Source organism: Anguilla anguilla, chromosome 5 (assembly GCF_013347855.1).
Source record: "Anguilla anguilla isolate fAngAng1 chromosome 5, fAngAng1.pri, whole genome shotgun sequence".
NCBI lineage: Eukaryota > Metazoa > Chordata > Actinopteri > Anguilliformes > Anguillidae > Anguilla > Anguilla anguilla.
In genome coordinates this window covers 13,243,414-13,270,892 of record NC_049205.1, presented here as the reverse complement: position 1 = coordinate 13,270,892, position 27,479 = coordinate 13,243,414, and the positions used below count along the sequence as shown (strand labels likewise).

At 44.2% G+C, this 27,479-nt stretch overlaps 1 protein-coding gene across 2 annotated transcripts in view; it reads left to right on the top strand.

Annotated features, from left to right (window-relative positions):
- tbck (TBC1 domain containing kinase) overlaps positions 1 to 27,479 on the top strand; it is a 52,138-nt gene that overhangs the window by 4,413 nt on the left and 20,246 nt on the right. For both annotated transcript variants that reach the window (XM_035418407.1, XM_035418406.1), the window contains exons 6-23: positions 179 to 320; positions 666 to 726; positions 1,148 to 1,209; positions 1,393 to 1,454; positions 2,358 to 2,506; positions 2,937 to 3,075; positions 3,596 to 3,695; positions 4,011 to 4,060; positions 4,305 to 4,434; positions 4,953 to 5,051; positions 5,155 to 5,217; positions 5,344 to 5,470; positions 5,942 to 5,992; positions 6,202 to 6,285; positions 7,067 to 7,152; positions 9,495 to 9,531; positions 13,047 to 13,208; positions 19,460 to 19,635. In XM_035418407.1, coding sequence (XP_035274298.1) covers positions 179 to 320; positions 666 to 726; positions 1,148 to 1,209; positions 1,393 to 1,454; positions 2,358 to 2,506; positions 2,937 to 3,075; positions 3,596 to 3,695; positions 4,011 to 4,060; positions 4,305 to 4,434; positions 4,953 to 5,051; positions 5,155 to 5,217; positions 5,344 to 5,470; positions 5,942 to 5,992; positions 6,202 to 6,285; positions 7,067 to 7,152; positions 9,495 to 9,531; positions 13,047 to 13,208; positions 19,460 to 19,635 — 1,780 coding nt within the window. The remainder of the gene's footprint in view (positions 1 to 178; positions 321 to 665; positions 727 to 1,147; positions 1,210 to 1,392; positions 1,455 to 2,357; positions 2,507 to 2,936; positions 3,076 to 3,595; positions 3,696 to 4,010; positions 4,061 to 4,304; positions 4,435 to 4,952; positions 5,052 to 5,154; positions 5,218 to 5,343; positions 5,471 to 5,941; positions 5,993 to 6,201; positions 6,286 to 7,066; positions 7,153 to 9,494; positions 9,532 to 13,046; positions 13,209 to 19,459; positions 19,636 to 27,479) is intronic.

The following is a 27,479-nucleotide window of genomic DNA, read 5'->3' as shown; positions in this document are numbered from 1 at the left end:
AATGATCACTTTTGGATTGCAGGTCTTGACATAATACAGTCAGTTATATGGCGCTGTTGGATTTATATGCTTGTGGTCAATGTGTAATGTGTACACTGCATTGGATGTCTGTGTAGCAGTATTGAATGGCTTTACTGTAAGCAGCTGGTTGGATTTTATCCTTCTGATTTATTTCCAGGTACCCATCCTATCTGGCCCCAGAGGTCATTGCCCAGGGATCCTTCCACCCCAGTGACCCCTCCCACAGGGAGGCCCCCCTGCCCTCAGGGCCCAAAACAGATGTGTGGTCCCTGGGGCTTCTGCTGTTGGAGCTTTGTGTGGTAGGTGTCCTGAAATTGCTCCGCCAGCCCAAAATATAATGTTTGTTAACTCCTTCCTTAGCATGCCATCAGGCAAAGCCTCAGGCAACAAATGAACAGCGTATTAATTCAAAAACTGTGGAAGGCTATGGATGCAACTTGTTTGAAGCTTGGATTTGAATTTCACAAATTTGGTTGTTGCTTTGTTTTTTAAAATGTGTGTGGAAAGGGTTGCCATCAGCCCTTTATTCCAAAATTAGCCGCTGATTTGCCTTTTTATTTTTTTCCTCACATCCATCTTTAATGCACACAAACACACACTGTGCTCCTTTTCTTTTAATATATTATCCAATTGTTGTTTTGTAGGGGAGGCACCTACTTCAAAGCATTGATATCAGTGAAAGACTGAAATTTATTCTGACTCTGGGTAAGTTCCTTTCTCTTTGTGTAATGGAATATATTATTTTTTTTCTTTTTGCAGGGAAAATAGCACTTCAAAATACTCTGTACAGCGCGGTGCAGAGAGTGACGTTTTTTCATTTCCTAACCTGCGCGGCAGTAAACACAGTGAACTATAAATAGTCCGTTTAGTGGCTCCTTCGCGGCACAGTTTGAGAGAATTATCTCGGGGGCACTCGGAGAGTCTGTGCGAGACATGAAATGACGATCTCTGTTCCTTCCCATAATTCTTACGGTTCTGCAGTTTTTGTATTAACTGAGGGCGGTTTTACGGCACTGAGGTTTTGGCGCCATGAAATCAGGATCCCTTATAATAATCAGGAAAGTGCTGTAATACACCGTTTTTTGAGTGTTGCCGGCGATCACTCATGCTTGTTTGTGGGTTCCAGGGTGCATGGATGACATCATTACAGTTCTTGCGGAGGAACACGGATGTTTAGAGAGGGTCAAGGTGGGTTTTCTTGTATAATTTCTGTGCGACTGATATTTTCAAAAATATTGTAGCTGAGCCTCAGGAATTACTGAATAAAAAGTTATTGTTCTTTGTTTTGATATATCCCCCTAGCTTTCAAAAGGAATAAACACTGCTTTTGAATATTCACACGACTGAATTTTTGCTCTTTGTGTTTTACAGGAGCTGCCTGAAAACGTTTTGGCTTTATTAAGGAAATGTCTGACGTTTAGTCCATCAAAAAGGTAGCTTGCCTATCTTTTTTCCCCTTTGTCTTCCAGTGGCTGTCCCAGTGACTGCTCCCTCTAGAAATGAGCTTCTTTGTCCAAGAAACATATATACTTTTGTCAGGTGACAAATGCAATATGTGATTAATACAGGGAATGCCAATGCCAGAATCGATTAAAACATTATGTATCACCATGTGTATTTAGTGCATGTGCAGCCAGTATGGGTCTGTATGATGTCAACAACAGGCTGTTCAGTCCACCTAGGCTTGTCATATTGCATAATCTCCTATTGTCTTGTCATGGAACGTTCAAGGAGTCCCTCCTGCTACATAACCTGGAAAACTATTGAGAGACATTAATATCTCTTGCTGTACTGTACTGACTGAATATGTATTTGGTATTGTGGGCAGTAAAGACTGTGACTGCGACTGCGAAAGGCCACGGGCTCATTCCAGTCCCTTATTTTTACCTCATTGCATCCTTTCCTTAGCTCCACCCAATAGAGGATGCAAAGAAAGGACGTACTGTAAGGAAACAATCCAGGGACAGAGTAATTTAGGAAATGTGTATTAGGAAAATGGAATGTCTTTGCTCTTTCAAGCGTTATTTTGAAGCCACGTCAATTATAGATGGGAGGGAGAGGTGGATCCGCAGGTCAATCATTTATGCATCATGCATTCCAAAAAAAAAAAAAAAAAATTCCACAAAGGATGCGCTCTTGTTTCCTTGCTCGAGCATCCTTTGGGAGCCTCCTAGCTCCTCACTCCTGGCTCCCTCAAGGACCATATGGCGGTCGATCTCCGGGTCAGTCAAGGCCTGAGGAAGCGAGGACAGATAAAGTAAGCGATTGGAATGAGCCCCATGAGTGTGACTGAGACGGCGTGCCGCGCTGAGCGTTCTGCGTTCTGCGTTTTGCAGGCCCACCCCGGCGGAGCTGCTGAGGGACCCCGTGTTGGAGGGCGTGGCCCGCCTCTACACGCCCTTCGTCAAGCCCGTGGGGCTGTTCTCCTCCTCCCTGCGCTGCGCTCACCTGGAGCTGCCCGATGACATCAGCGAGCTCTGCAAAGGTCCGCCCACCACATGGGGTCTCCCACTCTGGGAAAGTACCCCTGTTGGGGAGCAAAACGTTTTGCCCTCAACTTTACGTCTCATATAAATTTTTGACTACATTCTGGGTTTTTGATTATGTTGAAACTTATTCTGTCATACACTTTCAATGGTGGTTATATTAGATCGTTTGGTTTAAACATTTATAGAACAGCCATGTGAACCTTAGTGATATGTCCAACCACATCCTTTCCCTGGGATTCATATGCTTATAAATGTTTTGCTGATAAGATAATTCATGATTGTACTTTTCTGGGCATGGTCACCATTGCATTTTTTAATGTGAGGTCACGGTCATGTAACATGAACTGTTGGAGTTGCACATCTGTGTGAGATGAGGTGCCTTTGTTCCGTGGTTTAACTGTACCGACTGTCGATTTCCTTGTCCAGACGATGGTGACGACTACCTGGCCGAGAGGTCTATTGATGAGGTGTATTACCTGTGGTGTCTGGCTGGGGGAGACCTGGAGAAAGAGCTTACGAATAAGGGGATCATCCAGTCCAAGCCCCCTGTCTGCACTCTACCCAAGTAATCCACATTTACCCAATCCAGTTTAAATCCAAATCTATGTGGAATGTACACAGCCCAAATGAATTGCATTTATCATCCACATTCTCCCTCTAAAATTAATACACCTACTATACTTGCATACTCGGTATTACACTCTCCTTTCACTCTCTGCCTGTTAGGAGTGGCTGAGTACATAATTGCTTATTTTGTGTTTTTAATCCTTCTGGGGTTATGGGCAAGTGGATGCGCAAATTAAACACAAATGAAATGTACCTTGTGTGGTTTATATATATAGACAGGCCATGTGAAAGAAACATTTATGGCTATTTCTCTTATTTTAACACATTGCTGATCATCACTGTCGGTCTTTGTTGCAAGACGAGCGTTCAGTGCTAATTGTAGCCATTCAATAGTGCAGGTGGTTGGATGGCAATTGCAGAGGCCTGACATTACAGGTGTCAGTCCTGTCTAAAAGCCCCTGCAGGTCTTCACTACTACAACTGCAAACGTTAAAAGGCGTCCTCTCTTTCTCCCGCAGCTTTCTCCTGGAGGACGGGGAGTCGTTCGGGCAGGGCAGGGACAGGAGCTTCCTCCTGGACGACACCACCGTGACCCTGTCCCTGTGTCAGCTCAAAAACGTGAGTGGGCTTTGTGCGGAGCGTGGTTCGCGGTTAGCGCTCTGACGCCTGAACCGTTCTCCGTTTAAACCGTACAGAGCGGGGTCTGTATGAAAGCCAGCGGTCGCTGCGACTGTGCCCGGAATTGGTATTGTACTTTTATTTGAAAAGCCCTTCAGAAATGACATTACCGTGCTATGAAAGACATGATGGCTCAGGCCACCCACTTGTCTAACTTTATAGTCGTCTTATTTTACACTGTTTAAGCCAGTGAATGTGAAAGGAAGAAAAACACTTTCGGGATAACCACTTGATTAAATCCTTTCTTTGTTCCAGAGGCTGAAGGATGTCGCCGGTGAAGTGTATTTCCCACTGCTGGAGGACGAGTACGAATGCATTTTCTCATTTTGATTTCGTAACATAGCGCCAATTCAGTGATGGGAACAGAGTTCGAGCCTTTATCCTCGTTCTGCCTGGAAAAACACTGAGTAGGAGTTCTGTTATTGAATGTAGTTACTGAATTATTATGATCAACGCGCTTCTGTGTGTTTGCGCCAAGGGGAGTGCGCTTCATTTCGGTGTAAAACGAGCTCCCTCCAGTGCTGGTGTGATTGTTACCGTCTTCAACAGGCAATCCAGCCTACCTCACTCCATCAGCAGCAACGAGCTGTCTGCAGCCGTCACCCTACCCCTCATCATCAGAGAGAGGGACACGGAGTACCAGCTCCTCCGAATCGTCCTTTTTGACCGGCTCCTGCAGGTACACGCTCCCCCCTCCCTGTAAATGCAACAATTTGGGCAGGGCTATACTTATTAGGGGAAGAAAAAGACTTTCCCACTCAGGGTCTAGCGCTACACAGATACACCTCCTGATGCTGTCTGGTCAATAGTGGTAACAGTTGGAAGGTAAGGTTGCTTATTTTGTCCTAGCTTTGCAGCAAATAAAACAAAGCTCTTCTTTCTTCTTCTGTAAATTCTCGATATGAAGGTGAGGTATGAGACGTGAAGCGATATCCTTGAGATTATCGAGCTCAGCAGACGCATTTTTTTCATGAAAGATTTTGTCCTTTCCCTCCTTCCACATTGATTTGTTGATCTGTCAGGGTTTGCACGTTTTTTTTGCTTTAAACGCGGGCCCTCGTCCTCTTCCAATACATCTCAACTTGCGCGGACGTTTGCCCTGCCGTTCCGGTTCGTTTCATCCTCAGCTGTGCGTGGGCGGAGTTGTCCGACTGTACCGAGTCTGACAGAGGCCTTTGTGCTGTGTTCCCTCTGTAGGCGTACCCATTCAAAAAGAACCAGGTTTGGAGGGAGGCCAGAGTGGATATCCCCCCGCTGCTCCGAGGCCTGGCCTGGGCAGCCTTGCTGGGAGTGGAGGTGGGGGAGCAAAGCGCGAGGGGACTGGCGGGCGTTCATCATTCTAAATGGAGGAAATAAAGTGGAAGACATTAACGGAAATGTGCCCTTTATGCCGTTTCAGGGAGACATTCAGGCTAAATATGATGCCATAGATAAGGACACGCCGATCCCTACTGACAGACAGGTACCAAATTTTACTTTGATCGTTTCTGTGGGTGTGTCTTATGGGCGAGTGCACACAGTTTTGAATGGTTTTTGGGTAGTTTTATCTGCTTCTCTAAAATGGCCGACACACGGTGTTTCTGCCCAGATTGAGGTGGACATCCCCCGCTGTCACCAGTACGACGAGCTCCTGTCCTCCCCACAAGGTCACGTCAAATTCAGGCGGGTGCTGAAGGCCTGGGTGGTGTCCCACCCCGACCTGGTCTACTGGCAGGGTCTGTGTCCTTCTCCGCTGGTTCACTACTTTCTGTATAAATGCAAAGCTCAAATTAAAATCCCTTACAAAAATGTAATATACCACAAATAAAATGTATTTTAATACTGCAGCACTTCATAATATATGGGCAAATCTGCAAATTCCTGCTGCTTTCAGATGTTGCTACATATTTTTTAAAACTGCAGTGATGTATATTTATAATTTTATTTTCTGAAAAGACCTCATATTTGCAGTAAATTGTTGAATGTTCCCTTTTCCGTAAGAGATGCTGTTTTGCTGTTTGTAAATGTTACAGACGTGTAACCACTAGGCGGCAGTCGTGGCCCATTCTTCAAATGTTATGTTCCTTAGTGGAGGGAACTTGAGTGCCTGTCTTATGTTCAAAATATATCATCTTCAAAATATGTGTTATTTTCTTATCTCTCATTTTGGATGAATACATATGAATGTGATCACTTTTTCATTTCAGGTCTCGACTCCCTTTGTGCACCGTTCCTGTATTTGAATTTCAACAATGAAGGTAAGAGAACGGTTTCTAAGTACAGTAGTTAGGTTATGTTGGTTAAGTCTTTTTTCCCATAATTCCATATTTCATGAGCTGGAAGGGCAGTCCAGTGGGAACGTGATGGAAATGTCAGGGTGTTAGCATAGATGAGCGTATACTTGGGTGTGTTTCTGTTCCGTTTCTGTTCTTTCTCTGAGTCATCCCTCCTTCCCTCCCTCCCTCAGCTTTGGCCTACGCCTGCATGTCTGCCTTCATTCCTAAATACTTGTACAACTTCTTCCTGAAGGACAACTCTCACGTCATTCAAGGTGAGCCCACCAGCCCGGCACGGGTGTTAATCCATGCATCTGAGAGGGAATGGCGATGTCAGCAAATGCATCTGTTTGCCAACCCCCCCTCCCTGCCACAAATCAGTCCTTAATGAGCGCATCCTTTGAACACGAAAAGTGGCCAGCAGAAGGGGCAGGATTCTGATCCGTCTGACAGGCCAGTATGTCCTTTGAGCTGTTCGTACTGATAGCGCAGAACCTGCTTACCTAGGGCGGTAAGCACATCAGTGAGCTGCCTCACATTGCGCTGATTATTGTTCTCGTTTCGTTGTTGTTTATGAAAAGGGAAATTCATTTGAGCGCGTCTCGTTGGAGCCCACTGTTTATGACTTCCCATTTGAGATACCGCGCGTCGAAAATGAAATTGCCAACCCCGCGACGATCCATCAGAAGCTAATTTCGGCTTTGGCTGGTAGACCGGGAGACAGACACCCGTGCGCGCAAGGGTGCACACGCTAGCACACATCTCCGCGCGCGTGTACGGACACACAAACATGTTCTGGCTCCCACGCAACACATATCTGTCCTTGAGTGTTCGCACGATGAAACTTACATCTTGTCCATTGCTGGCCTCTGTCATGCAGCCTCAACCTTAGAGGTTGCTTCGGAAAATATACTTGTGTGAGCACACTCACTGATTCCCTTTTTATTTTACCTGCAAGCATGAATAAATAACGTGTGCTAGTGATAGAAAGTTAGTGTTAGTGATGAAAAAAATTCTCTCTCGTACCCTCTCCTTCTGCCTCCGTCTCTTCTCCAGAGTACCTGACTGTGTTCTCTCAGATGATAGCCTTCCACGACCCCGAGCTCAGCAATCACCTCAATGAGATTGGATTCATACCAGACGTGAGTACTCAGCGGGGGGCCCCTCAGGAGGAGAGGGGTCCTTTCCCTCCTCTCGGCCGGCCGTGAGTGGACGGGCACGAGAGCGAAGGACAATGGGGCAGAAGTTTGGCTGTGTACCAGAACGAAAGAAAAGAGAGGGGGGCAAAAAAAGCCTGGTTGAGTCACGTTCCGGGCAGTCCTCGCTTTTTCTCGGAGCGTACGGTCCTCAGGCTGAGCCCTGTGCGATTTCCTGCGGAGCCTTTTATGATTTATCAGGTGCTCTTAATGACAGACGTGGCTGGAAATCCCTCAGCGTCTGTGCTTCTCTCTCCCTTGCCCATATTAAGACAAGGTTAAAGACGGCTCAGGTTAAGCAAATATGTGCCACTTTGCGGCCTCAGCTGGTTTGCCTCTGGTTCTTAGAATGGTGCTGGGAGGTACTTTTGTAATAAATTTGTACTTAAGAAAAAGGAGAAAGACTAGAGAGGACTTCTGACTCAGGGAATTTTCTGCGTGCTTTGAAAAGCTCTGTAGAGATGAGACTGCAGTGTATTCTCAGAAGTCAGAATGTTTTAATTTTCTTCTTCAAAGTACAGAGAAAATAGTTTTTGTTTGAGGTTTCTTTCAGATTTAGTTAACTGCTCATTCAGGCGCTTCTGTTTGCAGAACAGTGGCCATTTTAGGGGTCTTCCGTTTCAGATATTGGTAGAACTCTCAGATCTCTCATCACCAGTGCAGAAGGTGATGTTTAGTAATGTAGAGAACTGCACTGCATTTATGGCCATCCTTTCTTTAAATTACTGGTTTATTGTTCTAAAGAAAGGAGACCCTGCCGGCTGTGTATTTAGAGGTTGTTAAATTGGTGCCATTTCGCAAATGGTGTTATCATGATGTTTTTGATGGCAGCGCAGTGTACAACAGCTTGCCATTTTGCTTTTTGTTGATAGAGAAACTTGTTTTGGCAGCCTCGTGAGGATAATGTTTGAGCATAGCTCAGCGCTGCCGCTTCACGTTTGAAGTATTTCCAGGAACTAGACTTCCCAAACTATAAATAATCCTGAAATGTCAGAGAACATCGTAAAATTATGCAAGTATTACTTTACCAAAATAGCATGTTCGCTTCTCACTTGCAGTGCCACTACAAGGAATATAAACAGATTTTTCCCCCATCTGGTTCTTTTTTAGCATTGGTTTTCCGTGTACTTATTGAAGTTTCTGATGTGTGAGGGCAAATAGAAATAATACAATATTTCATAGAGTAAAACACAAAAAAACATCTGATGTTATTTAAGTTGTTGTTTACCTTATAACTTAAAGAATAATCAATTTCTAAGAACATAATCCATGGGCAAAGCATAGATTAATCAATGTATGAAGTTACCAACTTAAATTACCAACTACACTAGTTACAGTAAATATTAACATACTGCTGCTAGCTTGAAGCAAACAAAGGCTAGACTTTGTTGTTGCGAGGCCATTGCACATACCCACGTACTCCCTTGGTTTTCCTTAACAATAAATGCTTTATTTGTACAGTTATTGGTCCAGTTCTTACAATTCATTCTTGAATGAATTCTTTGCACTGTGTGACTACAGTATTTAAAGAACTGCATCTTGAATTCAGTAGACGTTGTGGTGCCATTAGTGCCGACATTTTCAAAAATCAATTTTGGAGGATTTATTGTTCTTCTTTTTTTGAAAATGTATTGTACGTTTATTTAGCTTTGTCCACCTTAAGTTCAAGGTCGGAAGAATGAGCCCCATGTAGATTATGAGCACTGAGACTGCGAATGAGTTTGAGTGGCATGTACCACACCCTTGAACCATGGATGAGGCACACCTCTGGAGCTGTCTCAGCCCGGCTCGACATTTCCACTTGTCAATCAAGTACTGAACAAGACTGCTCAGTGCGACTCAGAGGCATTGGAGCAGGTGTTTGTGTAGAGGATGGTGCATTTTGTTTTTTTATTTCAACGTCCTCTTACAATGGTTTGCCCTGAATATAACCGTAATGCGCCTAACTGGCTGTCATAACAAGCTCTCACAGCGTACGGTGGAGCTATCACTGTGGAGCTCTTTCTCATCTGTGTTGCAACTCTTGACAGCTAACCCCAGTAATCCTCAAGTCTTTATCTGTCGGCACAGTGGAACGCTGTTAATAAAAATCTGCTTCCAGGGCCACCCTTTCCAGCACTTGTGTTGGGCACTCTTAACATACTTCAGTGTGAATAAAGTTTCAAGTGGAGAAAGAGGAATGTACACAGTGCCTCGGTTGTGTGGGAACCAAAGCATATGACTCGGTTTGTTTATTTTTGTTGCTTTATGCTGTTGTATAATTTGACTTTTTTCCCTTTTATCTACAGCTATACGCCATTCCGTGGTTCCTCACCATGTTTACACGTAAGTCCGGGTTCATTACATCAGTAAGAATAGGATAGCTCTGTAAATTGACTATAATTAAAAGGTGGGGAGTAGGGAGTTATTTGTGTTTGTGGGTGAAATTCTGTGTCCTGTAGTCCTGTAGTGTTCTTTTTTCACTTATGCCGTGAGATTTTTCTGGCTTCTTTTTTTATTACCTGAACTTCTGTCCTCCAACACCAAAAGGTCAATATAAAACTCTCTGAAGCCACTTTTTAAGCAATAAACACATCACAGTACTTTAATTGTCTCAATTAATCATTCAGTTTTCCACAGGAGGCTCCAGTCTTATCCAGGGAGGGCAGGCCTGTGTGCAGCCTTGTTTTAGACGAGCACTACGGAAACCTCACTCAAGAGCTTTATTAGTTGAATCAAGCTTTTTTATGCTGGGCTTCTAACAAAACTCTGCACCCACATCTGCTCTTCCAGATAAGATTGGACACCCATGGATTGCAGACTTGCACCCTAGTTCTGAAAAGCTCTTTGTTTGGTCCTTAATTGTATAATTGGTTGTGGTCCTTAGGCCTCCCATACATTAGAAGGCTTCTAGACAACTAAAGTCGAACACTCACATTTAAAAAAAATCTGTCATAAGTCATGGGTTTTTAGTCCTTGATGTGCACACATCTTAAGATTCTGTGAAAACTGGGAATCATGCCGCTTCACACTTCATAAGACTCCCTACCGGATTCTTCTGGAGATTTTTTTAGCTTAGCCCCCCTTTTCCTGTTGGAAACTTGCACAAAGAAGGAAAAGAGGAAGACAGCACTGCATAAACTAAATGGGCACAACAGCAGCAGCAGCAACAGCCTTTGGCCACCGCTGCACTTGTGTGTGTAATGGTCTGAGCTAAAACAGCCAAAAAGACGCTTTCCCATCACCATCTACATGTTTACGACTGGAGCCCTGTCACTGCCGGTGTGCTGATGCTAGACAAAGAAAGCGCACCTTATTGGCTGTCAACAGTGTCGTTGGCCATTACAAATCTTTTGAGTCAGGACTGTAGACTTATTAAGCATATTTAAGCAAATTGAGCATTTGTCCTTAACATTGACTTACAAGTAAACACAAGCAAGTCCTTTTTCTTCACAAACTCGGTTTGACGAGTTAGCTTTAGTGATTCGCTTGTCAAACTGATTTCTAAGACAATACATTTTTGCGTTTAAATGTTATCAAAGTTAAAGGCGTACTATGTAGGATTTTTTAGCCTTGCTGTGGTCCTGTGTTAACAATCAAAGAAGTCTCCTCCTGCGTCTCCAATCTCGCCCACTCATCCCGAGTACCCCATCTAACGTCTCTAGCTAGTTAAGTAGAGTTAGTATATTACTACAGTGAAATCAGCAACCGAACAACAGTGCAACATAAAGCAAGCAAACTCTTCTTGGAGCAACAAATGCAGGTAAAGGTGCACAGATTCAGCAAAAGCACATAAAGACAGAGATTGCCAGTGCATCATAGATATGCATGGTTATTTCAGAACGTTTGTATAACATTGTATGCCTTTAAGGAAAAATGTTGATTGAATCCCAGCAATGGATCTAGTCCCGAGGACTGTTAAACCAGCCAAACCTTTAAAAAAATGTTTGTCACATTCAAAAACAATTGGAATTTCAATAATTTAATAATATAAATAAGGCCTCTTTAAGGAGCGTTCCCTGAAATTGCTTCTTATTTGTAAAATTGTTATATTCTAGTACAGCCTAAATTAAGTGAACTGTCCATTGATCTTGCCCTACAGACATAAAATCAACTCATCACACTGGAACATGCATATAGTCATTTTTAGTACCTGTTTCTTTTCGGTCAAGGCATTAAATGCAATTTAGTTTCATTTAGATAATTGCAGTTTTACCTTCAGTCATTTTAGAGTGCAGGAGTGCACAGTTATTCTGGCATCTAAATTGGTAAATCACACAAGAATCAGTTACCTTCATGGAGAAGTTAAAACACCGTACAGTCTCAATCAATGGTTGCAGAGTTTATTGAAATTCTTACAAGCTAGATAAATCACTGTCACAAAAAAGCATCCATTCATGCAACTTCATTTGCCTCCTTTGTTCTCCTTGTTTGCCCAAAAAATGACATAAATCTTCTTTTGAAATGTATCTATTCAGGGATAACTACATTTTTAAAGGATACATAATTGCTTTCAACTGTATACTTACTCTCATCTGTAATTTATCCCTATGTGAATTAGCCATTTTGTTTTTTAGATTACAGGGCATGGTCTCTGGTTTTTGCGAAATTAACTATTCATCCCATTCCTAACAGGCTGGGACCTCCGTTTGTGTAGGTTGCCCTGGTAACATGCCCACAGGGCAATTTTCCACTTGTTTTTCCCTCACGTCAAAGCAAACACCGGCAACAAGTTTTAATTTCACTAGTTGCTTTGGCTACATTTCAATTTTTTGTTGCTGGAAAGTGTGTGTGTGTTGTGTGTGTGTGCGTTCGTGTGTTGAACTTCAAGTGAGTAAAAATGGGCTTTTATTGAGGATTACCAATACAAGTGGAGTCCTGATAGGCTTGTAGCTGTTTTTGTTAAACTTTTCTGGTGCCATAGAACAGTAAGTTCAGTTAACACCACAACCCCAAGATGACAGGGCTAAGGAGCCAAATAAACACCTTAATATGTTCCATTTTTGCAGCTGTCAGTGTTTTTGATGGATGCCTAGGATGCCTGGGCACTGCTGGATGGCTGATATCCACTCTGCCATGAAATACCTCAGGACCTTTTAGCCATCGCTGAGAATAGTTTCTGCCAGACTGCTCATCTGTAAATTTGATTGCCCTTTTTCCTACCATCCGCGTTTGATTCTCTGCATTAATGAAAGTTCCGGAAGCCTTCACCCCGGTCCCCAGAGTGGGGAATGCGAGCGGCTGAAGTCTCGACCTCGCCCCCCCACTGTCTCTCCCTACGGCCCTTGCCGGAGTCCCAGCCGTCCGCTAATGCGCCGCTCTGAGGGGTCTCTCTGCGCGGTCTTGTCACCCGCCCACGCATTCCCACACTCGCGCGGAGCGGAGCGGCCCACCCGCCACTGTTCTAAGCATGACAGCCAGTCGGAAGGGAAGCTTAGTGGGTTGTTTAAAAGTAAGGGTTTCGACTAAACTGATGGTTGACAGCAGCCTTTGTGTTTGAGGGCGTAGTGGGGAATGAGCATTTATTCCACATGCATGTTGAGGGACAGAATGGAAATTCACATTTTGATCGCCAAATGACTAATACAGAAGTATGAAGAAAGGTTGACACACCCCCAAATAACAAGAACAAGCGCTTCTTTTTCCGTTGTGCAAAAACATCTTTTTCAAGAAGTGTTCAGAGTGAAGTAATTTGGCTTTTTCCCCTGCCCCTTATCCAAGCTACTGATAAACAAGTTAGTGTCTGATCAGATTGTGACAATTCCGTGCGAGGATGTCTCTATGTTGTAGATAACCCAGTGAGTCTGTGCGCTATTTGGTGTGAAGTCTGTCCACTCCCTCTCCCTCTCGTCCCTCTCCAGACGTGTTCCCTCTGCACAAGATCTTCCACCTGTGGGACACGCTCGTGCTGGGGAACTCCTCCTTCCCCTTCTGCATAGGCGTGGCCATCCTGCAGCAGCTGAGGGACCGCCTTCTGGCCAACGGCTTCAACGAGTGCATCCTGCTCTTCTCCGACCTGCCGGGTGAGAGGGCCCCGCCCGCCTGCCCCGCCCACTCGCGTGACCTCAGCGGCGTCTCCTCTCCGGCTCGGCTTACACTGGCGAGACGAGCGGGAATGCCATCTGTGCCCAGGCCAGATGGTTAATAGTCCCCAGAGAATATTCAGTGTAAAGGTCAATGGGTCTCATTTGGTGTACAGTACGCTTTTCGCGGTAAGCAGGTGTTTCACTCAACATTGGAGTGAAGAACATGCGCAAACCATCTTTGAGTAGACCAGATAAAACCAATGAAAACATTTTGAACACATTCTCTGTGTTGTCTGTCGGGCTATGAGTAGGGGCGATGGCATAGTGTAGTGGTTGGGGAACCGGGCCCATAGTGCAGAGGTTGCAAGTTCTGATCTCGGTCCGTGGCACTGCAGTGGTTCCTGAGCATATATGAGTGAAACAGCTGTAGAAATGTACACTATATGACCAAAAGTATTTGGAGCAACTCTTGGTCTTGGGCTGATGGTCATCTGCATAAATAAGACATCAAATCTAGATAAGCAAATCAATTATAATGTAATGTAGTCTAAGCATTCACTGTTTGACTACTCTATTGTGTCCATGCACACAGACCCATTTAGGCTGTAGTGGATGTTTGTGTTCCTTCTTCTGGGTTTTGTATTGAACCCAAAGCTGTTCATATTTGTTCCTGCAGCCCTGCAATGTCTGTATGCTTTCCTTTCCAACCAGCCACTTTCCCAGATGATTAAACCGTGTTCTTGAGTGAACCAATTTACCTTCTCTCTCCGTTTTCCCAAAACATTGCCGATTTTAAAAAAAGATCGAAAATGGTCCTTATTTTTATTGGTTCATCCAGATTAGCACCTGAAGTACCTCTCAGCCATGGTATTGTGAGGAGGAATTTGGACGTAGCGGTATTTGCTCCAAGTGACAAAGTGCAATGCTGCTATTGGAGAATATTCCCTAATGCTCCCGCCTTAACAGGGGTAAATAAGGACTTCGGAATCTTGTGGAGAAATGTCAGTCAGAGCCCGCTGCCTGGGCAATTTGTGTGGTAAATGATGCGGGAAGGAGAGATGTAGAGCAGTAGTCTGAAGTGTGACGCGACATCCGCTGTGGGTCCTCAGTCCTTTTTTTTTTGCTTGTCTATAGCGACCGTCGCCACGGATAAGCCTTTGCGGGGCGGACGGGTGTAGGTAACCAGTTACCCAGGAGAACGTGTTTGGCACAAGTCCTCCCAGCATGCTCGGTGGAGAGCGTCGACCCCGAGGGGGCTTCTGCCGTTTCGAGTCGGTGCCAGTTAAAAGTGATGAACGATGATTGAAGCAAATGCGGCAGCATTACCGAGCGCATTCAGAGCGGTGCGTGCCTCTAATTCTGTGTACACAGAGATACAAAGGCAGGATTACTTTCCAAAACAAGAGGGGAAGCTCTGGTTGCCATGGCATTTGAGGATAGAAAGAAAACGCTTGGAGCGTTTAGCTGTGATACTTCGGCAGCGCGTTTGGAATGAATTCTTTAAGATTTTACAGTTAGGTGTGTGTGTGTGTATGTCTTGTGTAGACCATACTGGGAAAAGGTGCCACAGACTGACAAGCTTTAATCTCTGCTTTTGCTTTGATTTATAGCACAATATATCAATGTCCTTACTTCAACCTGTGATTTATTGCAATTTTGAGTGGGCGAGATCGCTGCTTATAGGTAATCATTTTTTCTCTCCCTCCCGCTCGTCGTTGTCGGTCTGTATTGTCAACTCATTTTGCAGCAGATATTGCACAGGGCTGCGTATTGAACTTCTCACTTCTTGATCCGTTACACTGCTGTTCGGTTGCTAGCCTCTGAGAAAGGGCTGGTAAGCATTCGAGAGAGGGCCAGTCACACAGAGAGGGGGAATCACCGCAATGATTTATTTGACAGGCTTCCCCCACTCATAGCGTCAACCATTTCATTAGCCGATGGAAACTGATTAAAAGCACGTGGATTAAAAGATTGGCAGTTGCTGCATTTCTAATTATTATGATTGGAATGATTATTCTGTCAGCGTTTAATGATTGCTGCAGAGTTCACCTTGGAGCGTTGTTAGCCTGCTATGCTCAGGATGTAATATGTCTGGCGTCAGCTGCCGTGGGTTCTCTTAGATGTTCGTGCCTGTACAGTCTCCTCATAAAATCTGCCCTTAAAAGCAGTAATCGTCAGTGGTACAGCAGTACTCTCCTGGCTTCCCATTTAAATACCCTGCGCAATCACTTTTTTTAGTGTTCACGATGCCACAGGATAAAGAAGCACACTTACTCTTACCAAATGTATAAAAATTAAAATGATGCAATTCAATTTTCAGGTAAAATGTGACATTTTCAAGCTTTGGAGCTGGAGGTATGAGTCTGCCTGTCTGTTCAGGCGCTGTTCATTTCCGATTGGCAAATCACAGAACAGGCACGCTGCTGATTGGTTTAAATATAAATCACAGCGCTACATTGTCTCCAAGAGACCAATGCAGAGACCCTCCTGCAGTGACAATATAACAACTGGCATTTTCAAGAAAAAAAATATATATTTGAAGCCTTAAATTAATACTATAGGTTTAATATCAATGCATTTGTTTTCTTTGGCTCTTTATGCATAATGTAACTATTGACAAATCATCAGTAAGTCAGTCAGTCAATCATGATTGCACTGGGTCTTTAAGAATGTAGGTGCCTTACTGTGCTGTTACCTGGAGTTTCTCTCAAACGGCGCCTTTTCTGTGTAGGATTATAGGTCTCTCCAGGTTCTGTGCTTCTTTCAGCAGCTTTCCGAATGCAAGAACAGGGCAAACGCCTCACACACACACACACAGTACACGGACGTTTCGCAACCTTGGTGACCAAGTGCTGTGTAGAGAAGGTGGATGAGGAGGAGGAGGAGGAGGAGGGAGCATATCGCTTTAGCCAGGGGCCTCGCCCAGCAGGTCTGCCATAAATGAAGAGAGCAGCTGCCGTCGCTCTCTGCCGCAAGACCGCTAGCCCCGCCCCGCTCGCTTGGCCTGATGACTCACTCGGTCGCTGGACTCAGACCCCCGCGCGCCGGTTCTGTGGGCACCTCCGGGGGACCCGGGGGGGTTGTTTGGGAAGCGTGCGGATTTGGGCACCGCTCCACTTAAAGAGAAGGATGACCCACCTGCTTTCCATTCCGCAAAAAGCAGGCCTCCGCTGGACATCCGGCTTCTCCCACTCTGGGTTCCTAACAGTAGCACAAAAAAAAAAAAAATACTAAAACGCCTCTCAGATTCACATTGGTGGAGAGCCAATGGCAACAAAGAGGTTTGCATTCAATCATTTTTATGGAACGTTACATTATATTTTCCCCTCTCCTTCCGCAACACCTGCTAGCCGGCGCAGAGCTTATCTTGTGTATTTGGTGCGCTCTCTCGCTCAGAAAAATGCACGAGGCTGATATGGCATGAAGCGGTAAATTCAACGCACAAAAGCAGCTAAAAACAACAACACAGGGACAAAAGAGTCGTAACGTTACTAAATAGGCATCGGGCGAAAATGACAGTAAAACAAACGCTGAACTGTATAATAAAAACGAAATGGCGGCCGCCATAAAAACACGGGGCCTCACGGCGGTCCTTAAATGTAGCCCTTTTCCCGAACCGCCCGCGGGGCCAGCTAACGAGGGCGCCCCGGTGCCAGGTGCAGCCGTTGGCATTTTCGGCACGGCGCGGCCCAGGTTGGGCAGGTTCAGGACTTTCGTCGGGCACGCCAGGTGCTGGCCCGGGATCAGCGGGAACTGGGCCAGGTGAGTTCGGGAGGGGTCGAGAGTCAGGTGATTTGTAGCGCACACCTGCTTCTCCCCTCAGAGGAACCGCCGCCGCCTGTCAGGAGAGGAAGATTGATGGACCCCCCCCATTTCTGTGGCCGGGGTTCCTTTGTTTAATTCCTCCTGTTTTGTCCACTTGTAGCTACACGATATCCGTGTGTACGTCTTTAAAAAGCCCAAGCTCGGCACAAGAGACTAGACAAGACTCCCCCAACACACATATGCACGCACACACACACACACACACACACACTGTCTACTTCGCTCCTCCACCTACACCCCACACATGTGCGCACAATAAATGGAAGAGCTTTGGATCCATGCCTAGACTAGACCCGATTCTGCTTGGCGCATTTTCAAGGGCGACATCTGAAATCTTTCTAATGAATCCTGAAATATTCATTTAATATTGCGTGCGCTAACAAGTCGGTTACTAAGAGCCCCCAGTTGTGAGCACATTTGCTGTTGTGGTTATTCCCCTGTAGCGCGTTGCTGGGGCTTAACAGGTGGGTTGTTGGAGCTCTCTGTAGGTTCTAATTTCATTTGATGTGCGTTGTTGATTCCGTGTGTTAATTATTGCCAACTACATCAATCTTTGTTTGAATACAATTTCTCTCCACTCTTTCCTTGTCTTTTCCCATCAAGCCACCTTATTTTAACTGATACTTAAAACTGATAAATGTGCGTGCTAAATGGTTTTATGTTGTAGTGCATTACAAAGCTTGAATTTCACTCCGTTGGCTGTTCTTAAGATGCAGGGAAAAGGTAACGGTTTAGATGAAGACACAGGCTAGTGGGCCTTAAATGAAGCAGACACTCATAGGTCTGGATGCACCGAATATCTCTCCTGACGTTCATTTTCATTGACAGGGCTATTACGGAAAAGCGGGGGAGAGGGACTGCTCCGTGCTCGGAATCGCGCGTTAAAGATGTCCGCTTTTGGCCCCCGCGGGTCCGCTCGGCTCCGCTGAATAATGAGGGCCGAAATGGAGCGGGCAGGAGCCACATTTGCGTTCCCTCCCCCGTCACGTCAAACGTTAGCTGCCCTGTGCCCGCACAGTTTAAACACTTCATAGAGCGTCGCATGTAACCAAATCGCAGCATTGCACAGGAGTTTTACTGTAAGTCACATGCTCCCTCTGTACATTGAGCTCATAAGTTTGGAGTTCAGCATTATTGATTTGTTTTGGTGATTATAACAGTGGGGCTTTTTGTAACTTGTGTTCTGAACTTTTTCTTGTTGGGATTATGAAAAGGTACGCTAATGTAGCATTACAGTAAATGCAGTGCCTTTGATTTGATTAGAACATCAACAAAGTTATTAGTAGGATTGCATTTATTAAGAGGCTGATTCAGGGTCTCTAAAGGTGTTCATTTCATTGGCGATGACGGATTGGACAAGGCTTTGGCAATTTTCTCTCCGTTATTCTTTGTAATTATTTTTTCTTCCCCCCGCAGTCTCCACCACACGTAATTTAATGCTGAAATTTAATGAGCGCTTATGCACGCTCAGCACCAGTTGTTCCCGGAGTTTGATTGCGTTAACGAGGCCCAGTCTGGCACAAAAGGCGCTCGAACCCCGGGCAATCAGCGGAGCTAATCCCGGTTCGAGAAACGATTGCTTTTAAGAGAAGTGCTCGGCCCAGGGTTTTCAGCTGGCCGCTTAAATGGTTATCAGTCCTGGGTGCAGTGCTGTCGGGAGGAGAAGCGAGCTGCATTGTAATGGCTCCATGGCCCTGGAGAATTGCCCTCCCAGCCTGTAGCAGAATCCCAGACCACCGCTGTTTCCATGGAATGGCCCTGGAATTCTATCTATATTTCTCTGACCAGCAGGAATCTGATTTACCCATAAAAAAACAAAAAAAAAAAATCTCTGATGTTCGGTTTCAGTGTAGTCTGCACTGGTCACGACAAGCGTCCCTTTTGATATTTTGGTAAGTGACTGGAAAAGGGCAGGAGAATCACTAAATTGTAAAGTCCTCCCCTAATCCCACGAATCCCTTTCTAATCCCTGGTTTACGGTGCATCGTACAGGAAAGTGCCGTGACACAAGGCGAAAGCCACTTTCAAAATCCTTTTTGTTGGGTGAGAGCGTGAATGGAACTTTTTGTCAGGAAAGACTGTTTTTCAGAGCCAAGTGAAGTTACTGGTGCTAATCCAAGTAGCTATCCTTAAAAGTAATGAATGGAAACAAGATGGAAGGTCAAATGGATCTAACTGGTAGAAGAAAGTACTCTAAAGTTTGGCATAGATGCAAAAAACAAAATTGATGTTTGCTTAAACTCCTCTGTCTTATGATACTGGTCAGAAAGAAGTGCAAAACCATTTATTAACTCTTTCTTCATTTTAAATATATTTCAGTATTAAGGGTGTTTTTATTTACATACCTCAGTAATGTATGTGTCTTTCAGCTTTATTTTTCATAATCATGAGATGGTGAATTCAGGTTCTTTCACGTTTTTCAGAGATTGACATCGAAGGCTGTGTTCATGAATCCATCAACCTCTTCTGCTGGACTCCCAAGAGTGCCACCTACAGGCAGCACGCCCAGCCACCCAAGACTCCCTCTGACAACAACGGCTTCAGCAAGGCATCCTCCTGCTTCTCCCCTGACTTCCAGGACCTGCCCAAATCGGACTGGGTGAGTGCTTCCCATAAGGCCGCCATTTTGGCTCTTTAGCCCTGGTAAGGATTCATCTGCATTCCTGTGAGAGTACGTCTGCCTGCTACCGAGTTTGGCTTTCTCGTTGCTCATTTAATTGTTCTCTCCGCCTTGTGCACCTTTCTAGACGAGCATTGGCCTGGAGTCGATCAATACGTGTCCTAAGCTAGTTTGCGAGGGGACAAAAGTAACACTTTATGTGAGTGAATGTCGAAGCTGATTGAATACGTGCTCTGGTGTCTGTGGATGGATGCTTACTCTCCACAAGGGGCTTTGCTTCTCCCTGCAGTAGCCCTCTGCTCAATACTGAGCACGTGCACTGGCCTGCTGCGGGCTGCTCCTTTGCTGATCTGAGGTCAGCCAGCTGCTGATTGGCTCATTGCTCCGATCTCTCCTCGGTGACTACCTTGGAAATGGACGTACGCTTGGCTGCACAGTGAAGTACCTGAGCTCTGCAGCCAAGAGCGATAAAACAATTAAGTAACTGAGGGCCGCTCTTAAAGTAATTACTCTGCAAAGCAGACGGGTTTCCAGAACAAAGGAACTGAGACGCAGTTATTGCCCCAAGGTCAGTCTGCGTATTTCTGATGTGTTTTACCTGTGCTCTGTTTGCATGAACACCCCCATTCTGTGGGGGCTATGGTGGTGCCTAAATCTTCAATCATTGTTGATCCCATTTTCCATTGCAAATGATGTCTCTGGCTCTGTTTAAATATAGGCTGTCGTTAGCAAGTCTATATTTTTTACAGATATATTAATAAGCCCAGTGACAGCACATATTGACTCATCACACGCTTTGATCAAATAAGCAGCGTATAACTTCTCAGAAAGTACTTGAACTAAGTGAGCTGCTGGGTACACTGTTATTGAAGTGCAAGAACTTTCCCATGTACGGAGCTGGATGATATTGGGAATAGTATTCATTATGATGCTAATAACAAAATGCACAGAGTGCTTCACTGTGAAGGATCTCATTCACCCATGAAGGCGCATGATGACCTTTAGTTGCTCAGTGCTTGTCACTCTTCAGGTAGAGCAAAGAAACTCGAATGCTGGAGGTTCTGTGTTATCTGACTTAATGGGATAGTTAACTTTCTGGAGTTTTTGTTATATTATTTCAGTTTTAGTGTTTTTTATTGGCTTAGGCAGTTCTTGTGTTGAACGAAGGATATTTCAGCTACTTATCAGAGGTTGCTTAAGACCTGGCTGCTGGCTTTACAATGATGAGTATTAGGGCTTTCAGCCGTTAGTGTCTTAAACTATAAAAAATTCACTTTAAGTAACTCCAAAGCTATTTTTGCAGTGCCGTTATGCCTCCAGAGGATTATGTGTGCATATTAGCCAGTTATTCTTGAAAACATGACATTTAATCTTGTATTAGAACCATTTCCTATTGCCATGCAACATGTGCTGAAGGAAACTGCGGCATGGCTTCCTATATCAATATAACTACAGGGGTCCTTGGGTGAGAAGACCTTGCGCTGCTTGAAAACCAAGAAAGAAATAAATATTGTCACAATATAAAGACTATTACTAAATATTATTTTTATGTTTTTAATTGTGAATAAGCGCTATAAAATGAATATGCTCACATGTATAGCCCCTGGAAACAAAACATTGCTGTATTACCTGCTGTGGAGTATTACATTACATTGCACTTAGCAGACACTCTTGTGCAGACTTACGCTGCTCTTGCATGTTTGTATAGTATTAATTTATACAGCTGGACATATACTGAAGCAGTGTCCTTCCTGAAGTTTCAACCCGCAAACTGTAGGTTACAAGTTCAGTTCCCTAACCATTGTAATACACTGTTACCCAAGTATATTATCTTGCTTTGGACCGCAAACCCGCTAAAGCACTGGTACTCACCATTGTAACACAGGAATACATCAGAATCTGTACGCTTATGGTTCAGAATCCATGCCACTTTTAAACTGAAAGCCTCCTGTTTTTCCTTTTCCTCTTCCTCTCCTGTTTTCATTGGTACAACAGCATACATCCAATCTGTCCAGACCTCTACATTACCCTCCCAAGAATTCCCCACCACATTTTCTGCTCCACATGCTTGCTCAGCAGCCTTTGACTGAAGAAGACATTCCTCTTTCTGATAACATCTTTACAGCTCATCCGTACACGGGCCTAATGGCTGAAGGTTCATAATTGCACAGTATTAGGCTTAACTTAACATAAATTGTATTTATGGCCATTAAGATGGATGAATACATTTTTTATATTTTTTTATATGACTGTATTGAGAAGTCCTTCTGCGACGTCGTGCTTCCTCAGCCAACAAATGAACATTTCCAGTTTGATCCCAAACTTATTTGCTTAATTTAGCCAGCCATTTTAGTTCATTTCTGATCAAAATAAAATATCTATAAAAACTTATGCACTTGTAAAAAACAAAGCCATTTAACAGATTCAGTTCTGATGGACATATACATACGTACATGCGTACATACCTTATAGGCTATATACGTTTAAATTGTTTCCACTGGTGCAGGTGACTTGGCCAACAGATTTAAACTCAAAACATTGACAGTCACACCCAAATGGCATTCATTTTCACCCCATTCACCATGGAAAAAATGATTGTTTCACATTTTTTTTCACCATTGGTTTACTGGACAGTAGCCCACAGGGGGAAACTCTCACAGCAAGTTCACCCTGAGCTTTTTCCGTATAGATATGAACAGATTTAGAATGGGCTAAAGGTTAAAGGCTGAAAGTGTAGTATAGGTCTGAAGCAAGCCCATGTACGCCCAGAACCTTTGTTATTCCTTCCTTTCATCTGTCTTTCCATTTTATTTTTCCTCTTTGACATGGACCAGTCTCGCAAACTTTCTCATTAGCTTATCACTGTTCAATCAAAAGCAAAAAGCAATCCGATCTGCGTAATCTTAAAATGGATAAGCCATTCACGTAAGCCTTCATCTTTAAATACTGTATTGAACTAGCCTTTCTTTTTCTTTTTTTGATTCCTTTTGTGGAGTCTGCAGACACTGTAGCAACAAAATAGGTTTATCACAGACAGAATCCTCCAGTGCATTAAGGAAAACTGTAACAAGCAGCTAGTCTAACTGTGGTTTTGTATATAGAGAAACAATGTGTAAATGTAGTGGTATAGTATGGTGAGGCTTGTCACTTTAGTGGCCATTTGGGACAGGTGAGTTGTTTCACTGTGCATGGAAAAGCAAATTAAATGATTGCAAATGAGAAGAGAAACGACAAAGCGCTGGCAGCCGCATCTACCGAGCCTGTACGGCATCCAATTCTGACATTTTATCTCATTCCGCGGTAATTATGACCGTTTCACAACATCAAACCGAGCTTCGTGCACGTGGACTGTTTGGCTCTGGTTAGGAGATATTGAAAGGGATTTTGTTTTAAAAATCTTCTCAAAGCTTGGTGACAGCTGAGAGAGTGAGAGAGAGAGAGAGACAGAGAGAGAGAGAGAAAGTGATTTACTTTACAGGAATGCCTGCAACGACAGTGGGCCCATAAATAGAACTGAGCAACACTGTGAATACTGAGAGGAAGTCAGAACTAAGTGAAATGTCTTTGTTCATCTGGAGTGCTTTTTTTCTTTTAATGGATTCACATAGCTTCCAGATATCTACTTAGTCTTGCTACAGAGACTGTAACTTTGAGGGCTGTTCCTCCAAATATGAAATCGGCTTTAACCGGAGTGAAAAGGTTCAATGAAAAAATGTAATGCCTGCAAGACGTTATTCTGAACATAACTTGTAACTGACAGGAAAAATAAGTGTCTTTATGTTATATTAATACTATATTGGCATCCTCAGACATGTATACGCTGTTTTTAAACCGTACGTAAACAAACACGGGTAATGAACATATTATTCAAGTTGTTATTTTTCTCTCGGAGTCAGGATCCAGTTTCATCTGTGTACCGTACTGGAATAAATCTTGTATGTAAACAAAGTAGCATGTAATCCAATACAACCTTAAAAAAGCGACCTCTGACGTGCCACAGTTATCATCTTGTCAATTGCCCGAGGCGGTGTGTCATTTAAAACCTGTCTGCATCGGTCCTGTGCATTGTAGTCTGCAGTCTCGCCAAATCAATGTCACCGTCCTCGGGAGCGTCGTCCTTCAGCGCATTGTGTGAGTTGGCAAGCACGGCACGCCTTGTCAGTGAAGTCACTGCATGGCCTGAAAATGAACTTTTAGCTCGTTTTTGTTTTGGCAGGAGTGAGCTCATGCAGGCACATGCGATTGCGTGCGTGTCGGTTTTTGCGGGCATTTTTGTGTGCGTGCGTGCGTGTGCGCGTGTGGGTTTGTGTGTATTTTTTTGTGCGTGCATGAGTGCGCGTGTTTGTGTTCACTACGGATATAGCGGTGTCAATATATATATAATGAACTATATAGCCTATGTTTAAAAAAAAAAATTGGTTTTACCCCCTGTTTTCTCCTATTATGTGCCATCACAAATGGTGATTCTTTCAGTCATTACTGTGGCACTTCTTCGCTCCAAAGCCAGGGACTATTTCACACGCCACAGTGTTACAGGAGAGTTGGCACCAATTACAGGACAGGTCTCACTTAACAGCTGAAACCCTTGGGCGCCTGAGGAATCACTGGGCGGAACCATGCAACAGTATCCCAAGGAACCGTGGGGCATTTAAAACCCACCGTACTCCTGTGGGCAGAATGCCTATTGTGTCCTCCTCCTGCTCTGGTAAATGAAGGGTCAAACCTTCCACCGCAGGGTGCAACATGTGCACATGGCAAGCTCCTTTTCTGAGTGTGCCAGTGGGGATGCCGTGTCTGTCATATAAAGTTAACACTGGCAGGATTATTATTATTTCAGTTTGTTTGCATTGTCATTGAATTCAGATTGTGCAGATTAACAATACCGATCATGATTTATGGATAAGCTCAACTAAATTTTGTTTGTTTTTACTCTTTACATCATATATCAAGCTATATATATGAACTGATGTGCAACTATTGCAGCTTAATAGTTAATAAGGTTACAAAGGAATAAGGTTAGAACTTACAAGCGAACTATTTAGTTGATGTACTGAACCATGATGATTTAAATACCAATCAAGTTGACCTATCTATTAGAGTTTTATAACTCTAATATGGTGTACTCCTGAACCCTCTCCTTCAGCCATTGATCAAATTGGCTGCATATGTTTGCGGAAATAAGTTAATTTGTTCGAACCTATGTAAGAAAGTTTTATTTCTGTTCTGAATGCTCTCCTCTGCTTCATTCCTCTCAGCTTTTATTATTTTCCAAAAACACGCACAGATGGTACAGGAAACCAAATGCGATTTCGGTCCTTCACAGGGATTTACTTTGCTTTTAAAATCTAAACAAACCATTAGATATACTGTGCTTAAAGCTGTCTTCTGTCTCGACTCCCAATACCTCACTCATTGGAGCCTTGCTTTATCATGGTCATTAATGCGCCCAAAGTGATTAACACACCATATCTCCAGTCCAGGGGGAAAAGGGAAAGAAAAACTTCCTGAGTTGGAGCCATGACTTTTTTATTTTTTTGGACTTTTGACTCTTAACCTTTGACCTGGAGGTGACTGTTGGCGGTTTCTGTCTTGCCCGCGGTCCTGCCAGCGGGGGCGGAAAGCGAGGGCGCATCCCTGAAACGCGCCCCTGAAACGCGCCCCCTGAAAGCGACTCCCTAAAAGCGGATCGGTGCGCCCGCCCGGGCTTAAAGAGACGGGTCGGCGTCGGGCTCTCCACGCCACTGCGGAGAGCAGGCCGGCTCTGGAGAACCGTGTCTGAGTACGGGCTCAGCTAGCAGTGATACGTCTTAGGCGACTCTGTGATGTGTTTGTTTTCTCCCCCAAACGTGAGTAATCCTTTAAAAGCATTCCTCACTGTGGAGCAGACGCCCGCGTGTTTGCTTGCTGTGTGCCTGTTTACCTGGTTTTTGATTGTCGGAGCCGTCAAAGTTCCATGACTGTAGCGAGCTCGGCGTTCGCCAGACAGCGACCTTGCTGTCTTCCTGCTCTGTAGATTGCACAAATAAATGAAGGAAGCAGGCCTGATAGCCGTAATGACGCTAAGCAGCCTCCCTCTGCCAAGTTCCCCCGTCCGGCCCTCCCCCCCAGCCCACCCCCCCACACACCTCGTTCAGGCCCAACCATGCGCGACAGGCCTGTAAAATTGCAATCTGTCCCAAGTCATTGAGCTCTGTGATGTATTTACCAATATCTATCATCCCGGGGGAACGTCGGTTTCTCTCACTGAGGCTGAGAGTTTGCTGGCGTCCGTGGAAGGTCTCCACGCTTGATTTCTGCATACCCTTCAGGACACGGTTTTATTACATTCAGATTCAAAGATGGAGATGGAGGCTATCCGTCAATGAAAATAAAATAAAAGTTTGCGTCGATTTAAGTTTTGCAAAACTTCTACCGTCGCTCATAAAGATGTGGAACATGCGCTCTACATGGTCCTGGTCCATGGTCCTCTACATGGTCCTGGAGAGGAGCCCCTTCTTCAGAATATGAGCCTGGGGGGGAACTGCTGTAAAAGCAGGAACCAAAAAAAGCTGAAAGGGTTCAGACTTGTTTTTTTCTTTTCATTTTCTTCATTGGAGCTGCTCCAGCCCCAATGCCAGGACAAGTCAATCAGGGGAGACGGAGTGCTCCCAAATTTACTGAAGGAGGTATGGAATCCACCCAGTACAGAGTGCAGAAAATGAAATTGTTATTCTTGTTGAGATGCCCGTGCTTTGGCTGCTAGCAGTATGAAGTATTTATCTTTGATCTGTCATGAGAAAAACAGGCTAAAATCTGTTTAGAATTGTAAAATAAGCATTTGCAAGAAAATGCAGACTGTTCACTACTTGTTATAGATCTCCTCTTGTCTAGCCACCACATTGCCAATGTTAAATGCCTGACTGCCCAAACAGTCCAGTAAGTTATTTGGCTGTTAAGGCTGTACTGAACCGCATCTTAGTGGCTGATATTTGTCAGAATCGCCCAAACCATTCTCTAGAGTGTGTTGAATCTGTATGTAAGGCTATATAACCTTATTCAAGTTAGGATTGTCATGTTGTACGTATAGCTGTGTAGTGGTATTTACTTTCATTTTCAATATTAATTATTGATTTGTTCAGCTAACTTTGCACTTGCCGATTATCAATGGACCTTCTGTGCCTTCTTGGCAATGTTGCACTATTGTATTCCTGAGTCGAACACCTATGTTCTCCATTTCTTTTAAAGTCACTCTGGTGTAGATAACTGAAGTATGGAGCCATTTTTCCTTGTTACATTATAGGGAAACAGCCTTTTAAGCACTTAGCCAGACAGAGAACAGTGGGAAAAACTAGCAGATTTTTCCAGTGTCTACTTGAAGTAAACATGTTGGCAGAAGAGATGAAGATGGCACTTCCACAATTTGTAGGAAAAATTAACCGAATTAGACGTTAGGTCTTCTGACTCAAAGCAAAATTTTGAGGCCTTATAGCCTACTCAGGCAGTCAGATAGAAATTTGAGCAGATGGCTAGCCTCTCATATTAAGTGATATGGTTTTTTCATGGTTTAAACTATATTAAATTATTACTTAAACTATTTCATTTGAAACGGTAATAACTCTACCAACACATTAGCTTTCCTCCTGCAACCATTAAAATTGATGGGTGTTAGCGTGTCATGTGACCGAAGTTTAGCCTCACGTTCTGGATGGTGCAGATGAGAGCGGGAAAGCTGCCTCACTTTTATTCTGAGTGCACAACCTGGGCGGTGAGAGAGAATTCTCCGGAAGACTCGTCTGGCTGGTGTCGGGCCAGTTTGCCTCATTACATCTTTTCTCATTGGACAA